General features: G+C 43.0%; 1 protein-coding gene and 1 long non-coding RNA gene across 3 annotated transcripts in view; one reads left to right on the top strand and one right to left on the bottom strand.

The window, feature by feature from the left end:
• MAT1A (methionine adenosyltransferase 1A) overlaps positions 1-12,041 on the bottom strand; it is a 363,839-nt gene that overhangs the window by 44,897 nt on the left and 306,901 nt on the right. For both annotated transcript variants that reach the window (XM_056530954.1, XM_056530955.1), the window contains one exon: positions 1,911-2,054. In XM_056530954.1, coding sequence (XP_056386929.1) covers positions 1,911-2,054 — 144 coding nt within the window. The remainder of the gene's footprint in view (positions 1-1,910; positions 2,055-12,041) is intronic.
• Positions 7,911-10,536, top strand: LOC130282591 (uncharacterized). Its single transcript, XR_008846463.1, has 3 exons — positions 7,911-7,948; positions 8,048-8,125; positions 10,482-10,536. It is a non-coding gene; the product is annotated as an uncharacterized LOC130282591 (long non-coding RNA).

The following is a 12,041-nucleotide window of genomic DNA, read 5'->3' as shown; positions in this document are numbered from 1 at the left end:
AGCTAAGTTTTCTCTGAGGCTGATGATGGGCGGTGCAGGGGATGGGGCATCGCAACATCACAGCCCCGCCCCCTCCTATAACCTTGTTTTGAAGGGCGAGGCATGACATCATGAGGGTCGTGATGTCAAAAAGCCCCAAAAAGTTACAAAATGGCGTTTTTTTCTTCCATTTTGTCGCACAATGATTTTTTTTTCTGTTTCGCCATTGATTTTGGGGTAAAATAACTGATGTCATTACAAAGTAGAATTGGTGGTGCAAAAAACAAGCCATCATATGGACTTTTAGGTGCAAAATTGAAAGTGTTATTATTTTTAGAAGGTGATGAGGAAAGTAAAAAACGAAAATGCAATAACTGAAAAACCCTGCATCCTTAAAGGGTTCATTGCTCTTTGATATACCGTAGTTAGGCACATAGGGTATTGTGCAACACAGATACCTCGGTATAACTGACACTAATAATTGCAGTTTGAGCCACCTAAGTACATTTTATTCCTATTTCCTGTAGAGTTGAAATGTGAGAAGAAGAGACCTGGACCCACCAGGATGGCAGCTGCAAGGAATCGGGTGGGCGAGTATGCTTTTTTTTTTTAATTGTTAAAAACAATTAATTTCATAAAAATTTCATTTAAAAAAATGCTGAAATTCTCCATGTTTAAGCTACTCTAGTGGTCTGTAATCATCAATGAAACTTTATTGTAAATCAGCAATAGACTTTTAGAACATATCAAATCAAATGGTCTGCATAAGACTGGGTTTATACCTGCCAATACACTACAAGAGTTTTTAAAACCTGTGCAGAGAAATAGTGGAGCAGCTGCCCATATCAACCAGATTGCTTTTAATTTTTAAAAAGGCCTCTGAACAATAAAAAATGCAATCTGATTGGTTGCTATGGGCAATTGTTAAATGTTTCCTCTGCAAGGTCTCTCTCTGCAGAAGAAGTCTATAAAATTATGTGTTCATATTATGGAAAATATATAACATAAATAGGCACCTGCGAAAATGGTGTCTCTGTGCATATCACAAAAAGCTGACCATCAGCCATTACTTGTACCATGTGGTTTGTGATACAGTGGTCCCTCAACATATGATGGTAATCCGTTCCAAACGGACCATCGTATGGTGAGGGATCCGTGCAATGTAAAGTGTAGGACAGTGGTCTACAACCTGCGGACCTCCAGATGTTGCAAAACTACAACACCCAGCATTTGGCTGTCCTGGCATGCTGGGAGTTGTAGTTTTGCAACATCTGGAGGTCCGCAGGTTGAAGACCACTGGTATGGGACGTTGTACTCACCTGTCCCCACCACTCCGGACCGCCACTGCTCGTCACCACTGCCCTGGATGTTGCCTTCCATCGCTGTCGCCGTGTCCCCGGGGTGTCCCCGATGCTCCGACAAGGCCTCTGCTTCCCCAGCATCCTCGCTCTCCGTCGCCGCCATCACGTCGCTACGCACGCCACTCCTATTGGATGACGGGACGGTGCGCGCAGTGATGTGAGGACGACGATGGAGAGCGCCGACGATGGAGGGGATCCTGAAGAGGACGCACCGGAGCCCCGAGGACAGGTAATTGATCGTCAACGGACCACACAGGGCACTGTAAACGGCTATCCGGTGGCAGCTGAAGCCGGATAGCTGTTTATGCAATGGCCCCGACATACAAAAGCATCGTATGTTGATGCTGCCTTCAACCTGCGATGGCCTCTGAGAGGCCATCGCATGTTGAAATTATCATATGTCGGGGCCATCGTAGGTCGGGGGGGTCACTGTACTCTAATACCAAAATTCTGACAGTCCATGCTCTCATGCACAATGACAGGTGAATATAATAGATATTGTATTGTAACTCGTTTAAGGAAGGGTTAAAGGCTGAAGTTAAAGTAACATAAATTTCCTATTTCAACTACCTGAGTTTTGGAATCTGGCCTAAGCCAAGGAAGCTCACCACTGCGCCTTAATTCTGCTAGTTTTGCATTAAGTCTGTGTGCTAGCACAATAGTCAGTGGCATGCACTCTTCTGTCTCATCGGTGGCATAGCCAAACATCAGCCCCTGTAGAAAAAGTAAAAAGGCAACATTAACTATTCAAATTCTGTATTAACCAGTAATAATGATATGCAATTTAGGATCAATACACTTTTTCAAGACTGGATAACATTTTTCAGTATTCCATATTTGAAAAAAGATTGCTTAGGGAAGATTTACTTGTACAAATGTACAAATATGAATAGACAGTACAGAGATCTTTGTAGTAATTTTTTTCAAACCCATAGGTTGGTAATAGCCGTCACAAGGGGACATCTATGTCAACAGAAAAAAGGTTTCCAGCATTTACAATAAAATCAATAAGTTCAATGGGTGCACTATCTTGTACACTACATATCTTGGCCTGCACAGTTCTTAATGCAATAAATAAGAAATGTATAAATCCAAAACGTTTTATTGTAGTGAAACATAAAATACTTTTTTTCTAAGAGCTGGATAACTGCAATTGTTTACACTATAGAACTTGCTGCCAGAAGATTGTATGAAAGTTGAAGAAGGGACTGCATGCCAGAAAGATATAACTGTCCCATTTTTTTGGACAGTCTTGGGATTTGGGACCCTCTCCTGAGCAATTTAAATGTCCTGGCAAAAGTGAGACAGTTGAGTGCAACACTAAAAGAGCCTTCCAGTCATCATCATCCTGTACCTGCAAAGCAGTAAAAGTAAGTATAGCCAGAAGGCTATAGAGTGACAGGGAAGGTAGGTATGTTTTTTTTGTCTTTTTAATCTTGGTAAGGAGGAACGTATCTACAGGGGGAAACATGCCTACAAGGAGGAACTATCTAGAGGGTGTCCTTTCTATGGGTGGAGCTACCTACAGGGGGATCTATTTATAGGGGGGGGGGGGGTCCTACCTACAGAGAAAAGGGTGTGTATTTTTACCTACAGAGGGAAAATTATGTCCAGGGGGAAAATACCTATAAGGGGGCCAAGCTACAGAGAGAAACTTTCTACTACTTATCCCTATAAGTAGAAGTTAGTTTCTCTCTGTAGATTGGCAACTATGTGCACAGGGACCTTCACACAAGTGACATTTACCTACTATGGACACCTACATAATGGGGAAAAATACATGCAACCTGTCTTCCTACTTGAGTGACCTAACAGCCTAATTAGGGGACCTGCCTAATCGTCTCCAACCCACTTTACTGTTTTTATTACTGTTTGCACATGATAGGTTCTGGAAAAGTGCAGAGCCTAATATGTTTATCTGGCAGGTCGTGGCTGGAAGAAATCATAATGATGCTGGATAGAGAGGAAAAAGTAAAGTGAATGACTTCAATTAAATAAGATGTTTTACTGGATGTAACTGAACTGTAGTCACCTATATGGTCTGCAGAGCCTATGCAAAGCTGTATTATGCCGGTGGCTGATCTGGGGTCTCATCCTGATTTCTGTATTATGCTAGGGTCTTGTTCTGGAGTCTCTATTATGCTGAGGGGTGACATTGGGTCTGATTCTGAGGTCTGTATGGGGGGTATAATATCTGCATAATATCTGTATTATGCAGTTCTGAACTGGATTCAAATAGTTATTCATGTTGAACATTAACTTAAAATGGTTGTTGTGGGCAATGCAGCTCCCTCTGTATTGACCTAACAATATATATGGAAAATTCTGGAAAAAAAACCCTGTAACATGACACACTCAAAAAAGGGGGCAGGGAGCGGGGGGTTGAGATGATGTAAGGAAAGCATAAGATCACATGATAACCCAAGCCTCTCATGGTATTTGCTGCTTACTGTGTCAAATCGAGCACAAAGGCCAATAGGATACAGCCAGGGACAAAGAGAAAAAAGCCCACAGGGTTCAGAGCGCTGTGAACTTCTGCAGAGAGCAGACAGAGAAAGGCAGAGAGCCAGACATAGGGACAGTTAGTGGTTAGAATGAAAAAGATAAAGATTAGAAAGAGAGACCGTGTGTAACATAGTAACATTGTTCATAAGGTTGAAAAAAGATCAGAGTCCATCACGTTCAACCTATATCCCTAATGAGTCCCTACTGAGTTAATCCAGAGGAAGGCAAAAAAAAAAAAAACTCATACTAGAGGTAAAAAATTCCTTCTCGACTCCAACTATGGCAGTCAGAATAAATCCCTGGATCAACGTTCTGTCCCTATAATTCTAATTTACTTAACCAGCAATGTTCTTACTCTCCAAAAATGCATCCAGACCCCTTTTAAATTCTTTTACAGAGTTCCCCATGACCACCTCTTCCGGGAGAGAATTCCACAGTCTCACTGCTCTTACAGTAAAGAACTGTCTGTGCTTGTGAAGAAACCTTCTTTCCTCTAAACGGACAGGATGTTCCCTTGTTATAGATACAGTCCTGGGTATAAATAGATCATGGGAGAGATCTCTGTACTGTCCCCTGATATATTTATACATAGTTATTAGGTCTCCCTTAAGCCTTCTTTTTTCTAAACTAAATAACCCTAATTCTGATAATCTTTCTGGGTACTGTAGTCCTCCCATTCCCCATATTACCCTGGTTGCCCGTCTTTGAACCCTCTCCAGCTCCACTGTATCGTTTTTGTACACTGGTGCCCAGTACTGTACACAGTATTGATGCACCCCATGATTTTATTTGCCTTGGCAGCTGGTTACTACCGCTAAATTTACTGTTAACTAAAACTCCCAAGTCCTTTTCCACTTCAGTCGTCCCTAGTGTGCTCCCATTTAATACATAATCCGAGGCCGGATTTTTCCTCCCCATGTGCATTACCTTACATTTATCAGTGTTGAACCTCATCTGCCACTTCCCAGCCCAAGCCTCCAACCAATCCAGATCCATTTGTAACAGTTCCCTGTCCTCTATTGTGTTTACCGCATTACAGAGTTTAGTATCATCTGCAAAGATTGCTACTTTACTATTCAACCCCTCTACAAGGTCATTAATGAATATATTAAATAGGACAGGGCCCAATACTGACCCCTGTGGTACCCCACTAGTTACAGTCACCCAATCAGAATAAGTACCATTAATAACCACCCTCTGTTTCCTATCACTGAGCCAGTTACTTACCCACTTAAACACATTCTCCCCCAGTGACATCCTTCTAATTTTATGCACCAACCATTTATGTGGAACCGTATCAAATGCTTTGGAAAAATCCAGATATACGACATCCAGAGATTGCCCATGGTCCAGTCCTCCTCTTAAAAGCTGATCATATTAGTTTGACAGGACCGATCCCTCATAAAGCCTCATAAAGCCATGCTGATATGGAGTCATACATTTATTTGTATCAAGATATTCCTAAATAGCATCTCTTAGAAAACCCTCAAAAAATTGAGGGTGAACAGGATTCAATCCCCATACAAAAAGAATCCTAAAGGGGTTCCTATACACCAAAACAGCATAAAAAGAGGTGACATCTTAATCACAGCCTCTGAAGGGCTCAATTTTTGCTAACACAAATCCACAGCCTTGTTCAAGGCTCATACCTGCTTATACCTGAATTGAATAGTGTTCCTAAACCAGCTCCAGTAAGGTGTATTGATCTGTGCCACCCACCCACAAAGCGTAATCAAGTGGCACCTATATAACTAAAGGGCCTGTCAACACAGTAGTGAATATAATAGATTTCCGCAAACACCTTTAGTACGCATTGTGCTGTCATCTCGGCCACCCAAAAAGCATGTTGAAGTTACACGTATCAAGCCTGTAGTGTTATACCATTCTGGTGCATTTGATATTGTTCTGCAAACAACATCAGTACTCATTGTGCCATTTCCTCTGCCACCCAAAAAGTGTGTTGAAGTTACACGTATCTAGCTTCTGGTGTTAAAGGGGTACCCCGGTGGAAAACTTTTTTAAATTTTTTTTTTAAATGAACTGATGCCACAAAGTTAAACAGATTTGTAAATTACTTCTATTAAAAAATATTAATCCTTTTAGTACTTTTTAGCAGCTGTTTGCTACAGAGAAAAATCTTTATTTTTTAATTTATTTTTTGTGTTGTCCACAGTGCTCTCTGCTGACACCTAATGCCCGTATCAGGAACTGTCCAGAGCAGGAGAAAATCCCCATAGCAAACCTATTCTGCTCTGGACAGTTCCTGACACGGACAAAGGTGTAAGCAGAGAGCACTGTGGACAACACAAAAAAGAAATTCAAAAAGTAAAGAATTTCCTCTGTCGCATACAGCTGCTAAAAAGCACTAAAAGGATTACAATTTTTTAATTGACATAATTTACAAATCTGCTTAACTTTCTGGCACCAGTTTATTTAAAAAAAAAAAAAAAAGTTTTCCACCGGAGTACCCCTTTAACCCCTTCCCGCTACATGACATATGCATACGTCATGAGCAGGCTCCCACGATAGAACGCGGGGTAACGCGCTGACTCCGCGTCATATCACGTCGGTCCCGGCGGCCATCAACGGCCGGGACCCACGGTTAATACTGGACATCACTGATCGCGGTGATGCCCGGTATTAACCCTTCAGACGCCGCGATCAAAGTTGATCGCCGCATTTAAAGTGAAAGTAAACTTTGCCCGTTAACTCAGCGGAGCTGTTCGGGACCGCCGCGATAAAATCGTGGTGTCCCGAACAGCTTGCAGGACAGCTGGAGGGTCCCTACCTGCCTGCCTGTCCGATCGCCGAATGACTGCTCTGTGCCTGAGATCCAGGCAGGAGCAGTCGAGCGGCAATAACACTGATCAATGCCCGGCTATTGCCAGGCAGTGATCAGTGTAGAAGATCAGTGTGTGCAGTGTTATAACCCCCTATGGGAGCTATAACACTGCAAAAAATGAACTGAAAATAAAGTGTTAATAAAGATCATTTAACCCCTTCCATAATAAAAGTCAGAATCACCCCCCTTTTCCCAATTAAAAAAAACTGTGTAAATAAACATATGTGGTATCGCTGCGTGCGTAAATTTCTGACCTATAAAAATATATCATTAATTAAACCGCACGGTCTATGGCGTACATGTAAACAATTTCCAAATTCCAAAATAAAAAGCGATCAAAAAGTCCAATCAAAACAAAAATGATAAAAACTTCAGATCACGCCGCAAAAAATGAGTTCTTATACATCCCCATATGCGGAAAAATGGGTCAGAAGAGGACATTTTTAAAAGTATACATTTTCCTGCATGTAGTTATGATTTTTTTCCAGAAGTATGACAAAATCAAAAAAATATATAGGTAAGGTATAATTTTAACCATATGGACCTACAGAATAAAAATAATGTGTAATTTTTACCGGAAAATGCACTGCGTAGAAACAGAAGCCCTCAAAAGTTACAAAATTATCATTTTTGGGTAAAATGATAAATGTCACAGCAAAGTAGAATTGGTGGCACAAAAATAAGCTATAATATGGATTTTTTGGTGCAAAATTTAAAGAGTTATGATTTTTAGAAGGTGATGAGGAAAAAATGAAAATGCAAAAACAGAAAACGCCCTGCGTCATTAAGCGGTTAATACAGGTCTGTTGCATTTCATATTGTTCCACAAACACTGTCAGTACTCATTGAGCTGTCATCTCTGCCAGTCAAAAAGAGTGTTGAAGTTAAATGTATGTAGCCTTTAGTGTTCATACAGGTCTTTTGCATGTCATATTTTTTCGCAAACACTGTCAATACTCATTGTGATGTCATCTCTGCCAGTCAAAAAGAATGTTGAAGTTACATGGATGTAGCCTGTAGTGTTAATACAGTTGTGTTACATTTCATATTGTTCCGCAAACTCCTTCAGTACTCATTGGGCTGTCATCTCTGCAACACAAAAAGGGCTCAAAGTGTTAAAACTCAGATTTGACAATTAGGGTGGTGAAAAATCACCCAAAAAAGGATATAAGTAACCCAAAAAACATCTCTGGAAAAGGAATTGGTGGACTGGGTAGAGGACAGAAGACCCCCTACATGTTCCGTTGCAGTCCTAGTACAGGTAGTGGAAAACAGCAGCCAGGTATCATTTGGTAGTAGTGTCAGCCATGTCAGCCATTCCAAGTTCTCATTGTCTGAGAGAAGTTATGTTGTTTCACAGGATGATCCAGCGTTACTGGAATATTTCTGCCATACGACTTCTGAGGAGGAAGACTGACAATATGACGGTGAGCCACCGGTCAGTGGATTCCTTTGCGTCTACACTCAAATGGGGAAGTGGAAAGGTCAATCTTAGACGCTGTGCTTTCTCATCTCTGGCTTTGCCTCCTCCCCCCCTGTCCTCATTACTGCTTTGCAGAAGGATAGCACTAGCCACAAGGAAGGGTTGTATGGGGACAGTCAAGGTTTGGAGTGTTTTGGTGAGGTGGTGGAGATCAAATCAGTGGTTGAGCCCAGCACAAGTGGGATTGGTGGTGGTAGACATGGTGGAAACTTTACAGCATCAAGGTGGCTATGCTGAGGGGAGCCCAAGAAGTCCATGCAGAGAGGAGTGGCTTGGACTATGAGGAGTTTGATGTTGATGAAGATGTGGTGTTGGACATGATGTGGGAACCAACTGGGCATGAGCTGATGTGTTCAGAGAAGGAGGGAAGTGTCAGTGTCTGCGAAGAAGTGGGGGGATGAAAACCTGCGAAATGTAACTGGCATAGGCCTGCTGTTTGATGAACGCGGGTGACGGCAATGCTGCTGCATGTTTGGGTTGTAATAAAAAAAAACATCCCAAGGAAGGGCACAGTCAGGTTGTGCAGTCTCTGTCCGATATTCTGATGTGTGGAACTTCTTCTCCACCTTAACTGATGCAGAGAACGAGGCAATATGTGGTCTCTGCAAACAAAAAGTAAACTGTGGCCAGGGTCCGAATGTATGGACTATGGGGGAGATTTATCATTGAGTTTACCTCTTTTTCTTGTGTATTTTGCAAAAATTAGCACAGTGACTTTTATTGCGTCTTTTTTGTGCATCTTTTTTGATCGAGCAAAAAGCAAGTACCGTATATACTCGAGAATAAGCCGACCCGAATAAAAGCCGAGGCCCCTAATTTTACCCCAAAAACCCAGGAAAAGTTATTGACTTGACTATAAGCCTAGGGTAGGAAATACATCATCCCCCCCATGTCATCACCCCCCCTGTCATCATCCAGACCCCTGTCATTAACACCCCCATCATCATCAGCGCCTGTCATAATCCCCCCTGTCATCCTCCAGACCCCGGTCATCATCACCCTGTCATCATCCCCCCCACCATCATCCAGACCCCCATCATCATTCCCCCCCTTCATCATCACCGCCTGTCAATCTCTTCATCAGTGGTCTTCAACCTGCGGACCTCCAGATGTTGCAAAACTACAACTCCCAGCATGCCTGGACAGCCATGCTGGGGGTTGTAGTTTTGAAACATCTGTAGGTCCGCAGGTTGAAGACCACTGCGGCCTTCGCCATTATCCAGACCCCCCTTTAAGTTTTCTACTCACCTCCCCTTGGTGGGAAGGAAGGGTGAGCTGGTCCAGGCCATCTATGCTGCAGGTACCATCTGGTGGGGAGGGTTAGTCATTCCGGGCTGTCCATTTTCACCGAGAGGCCCTCTTTTCTGGGTCATCTATGCTGCAGGGACCGTCCGGTGGGGAGGGTTAGTCGCTGCGGGCTGTCCATCTTCACCTGGAGGCCCTCTTCTCCGCTCTGGGCCGCCCCCGGACTAGTGACGTTGCCTTGACGACGCACAGGGACATTCATGCGCAGGTATGTCTGCTGCGCATGAATGTCCCTGTGCGTTGTCGTCAAGGCAACGTCACTAGTCAGGGGCCAGCCCGGAGCGGAGAAGAGGGCCTCCCGGTGAAGATGGACAGCCCGCAACGACTAACCCTCCCACCGGACGGTCCCTGCAGCATAGAAGGCCCGAACCAGCTCACCCTTCCTTCCCACCGAGGGGAGGTGAGTAGAAAACTAAAGGGGGTGTCTGGATGATGACGAAGGCTGCAGTGGTCTTCAACCTGCGGACCTCCAGATGTTTCAAAACTACAACTCCCAGCATCAGCTGTCCTGGCATGCTAGGAGTTGTACTTTTGCAACATCTGGAGGTCCGCAGGTTGAAGACCACTGATGAAGGGATTGACAGGCGGAGAGTTCACTCGAGTATAAGCCGAGGGGGGCGTTTTCAGCACCAAAAATCATACTGAAAAACTCAGCTTATACTCGAGTATATACGGTGCTCTATTTTTTTTTGTATTGTGCAATGCATTCTACAGGGTGGGCAATTTATATGGATACACCTTAATAAAATGGGAATGGTTGGGGATATTAACTTCCTGTTTGCAGCATATTAGTATATTTGAGGGGGGAAACTTTGTAAGATGGGTGGTGACCATGGCGGACATTTTGAAGTCAGACATTTTGAATCCAACTTTTGTTTTTTCAATAGGAAGAGGGTTATGTGACACATCAAACTTATTGGGAATTTCACAAGAAAAACAATGATGTGCTTGGTTTTAACGTAACTATTCTTTCATGAGTTATTTACAAGTTTCTCTTTGTTTACAGCCATTTACATGACTTCAAGGTTAACACGTGAGGAGCGGAAATAAATTGTGTTGATGTCTGATGAACGCAGTAACTAGGTCATTGTAGCAGATATCAATGCAAGACCCCCTTACGAGACCACCCATCTCCCATGCTACAGTTAGCAACTGCTTGCTACGTTTCGTGAAACTAGTTAAGTGTTGGATTTGCCAAAATGTCGACGCATGAAAACTGTCACTAATGAAGAAACATCAGAGCTGTCCTAGCTTCATTCAGCAAGAGCCCACAGCGTAGCACTCGCCGCATGTCACTGGAGAGTGGCATTAGTCGAACATCCCTTCGGCGGATATTAGCTACTCACAAACTTGGCTGTCAAACAAACTTACAGGCTCATTCCCATGTGGACATTGTGTCTTCTGCTCGAAAATTATTAAGACAAAAATCTTTTACAAACCCTATCAATGCATGGAGTTATGAGATTCGCCAATTCATTAATTGTAACACTAAAAATATCATTTATGTTGCCATTTGTGACTGTCCAAAAAGATATATTGGAAAAAACTGACACCCCGATATAACGCCATATACATCTGCTACATAACGGAGATTTGTAGGCTCTACGTTTCATTGGGTTGTGTCAGTTGAAATTAGGTCCGAGGAAGGGCGACGTAGATAATATACTTCTGAAAGAAGAAGCACGGTGAATTCACCGGCTGAAGTTTAAGGCTTCGGTAGGCCTTAATGAGGGTTTCTCATATGCCGCATTCCTATGAGCAAAACCACTTTAAGAACTTTACTAATAATAAGAACAATGGAGGATGATTAGTCATAACCTTCCCCCATATAAAGTTTTATCCAAATACAAGATTTTGACTCACTCGATTTCTTTCAAGAGCATCTGAATAATTAAGTATCAGGATGTAACAGTCATTTAGCACTAATATTAATGTAACACCAACTTCCCACCTCTCTCATTACCCTATTCTATAAATGTTCTATATATAAATAAATTATTTAAGTGAGTATATTAAAACCAAAATTACATTAAAATGAGAGTTAAATATAAAGATACAATGCTCTATTCCTTGTCTCTTAAGACATTTTGAGACAATGATAGTGATAAACAGACAGCAACAAACAGATAGGGGAAACAGCATATATGTTTAATACATCAGTTACTGTGAAGTATAAGTCCCCTGTCATGCGTAGTACAGGCTAGCAGTAGTCTTCATACAAAGAAGTTTGGGTGCATGCGCGAGAATGACTATGTCTCGCGTTGTTTGGACATAGGAATAATCGCGGTGCGGGGTATCTCAGGAACACCGCGATCAATAAGACCGCGCGCATGCGCGAGATATGCATTATCTCGCACGATTAGGAGCGGACACAGAGCGACAGGGCAGGGTCATCATTGGCGCTCATGGAGCACCTGCTCCGGGCCCCGTGCCCACAGGAGGCCCCGTCACATTCGAGACATCCCTGCGGGCTGCTTAGTAGCAGATCGGGGGGGGGGGGGGGGCGCCGCTGCTTGTTAAAGATCAGTACGTAGCCCAGCCGCGGCCACTTTAAAACAGTGACCAG

Source organism: Hyla sarda, chromosome 7 (assembly GCF_029499605.1).
Source record: "Hyla sarda isolate aHylSar1 chromosome 7, aHylSar1.hap1, whole genome shotgun sequence".
Classification (NCBI taxonomy): domain Eukaryota; kingdom Metazoa; phylum Chordata; class Amphibia; order Anura; family Hylidae; genus Hyla; species Hyla sarda.
The sequence above is the reverse complement of the archived record's forward strand: the minus strand, read 5'-3'. Positions and strand labels throughout refer to the sequence as shown.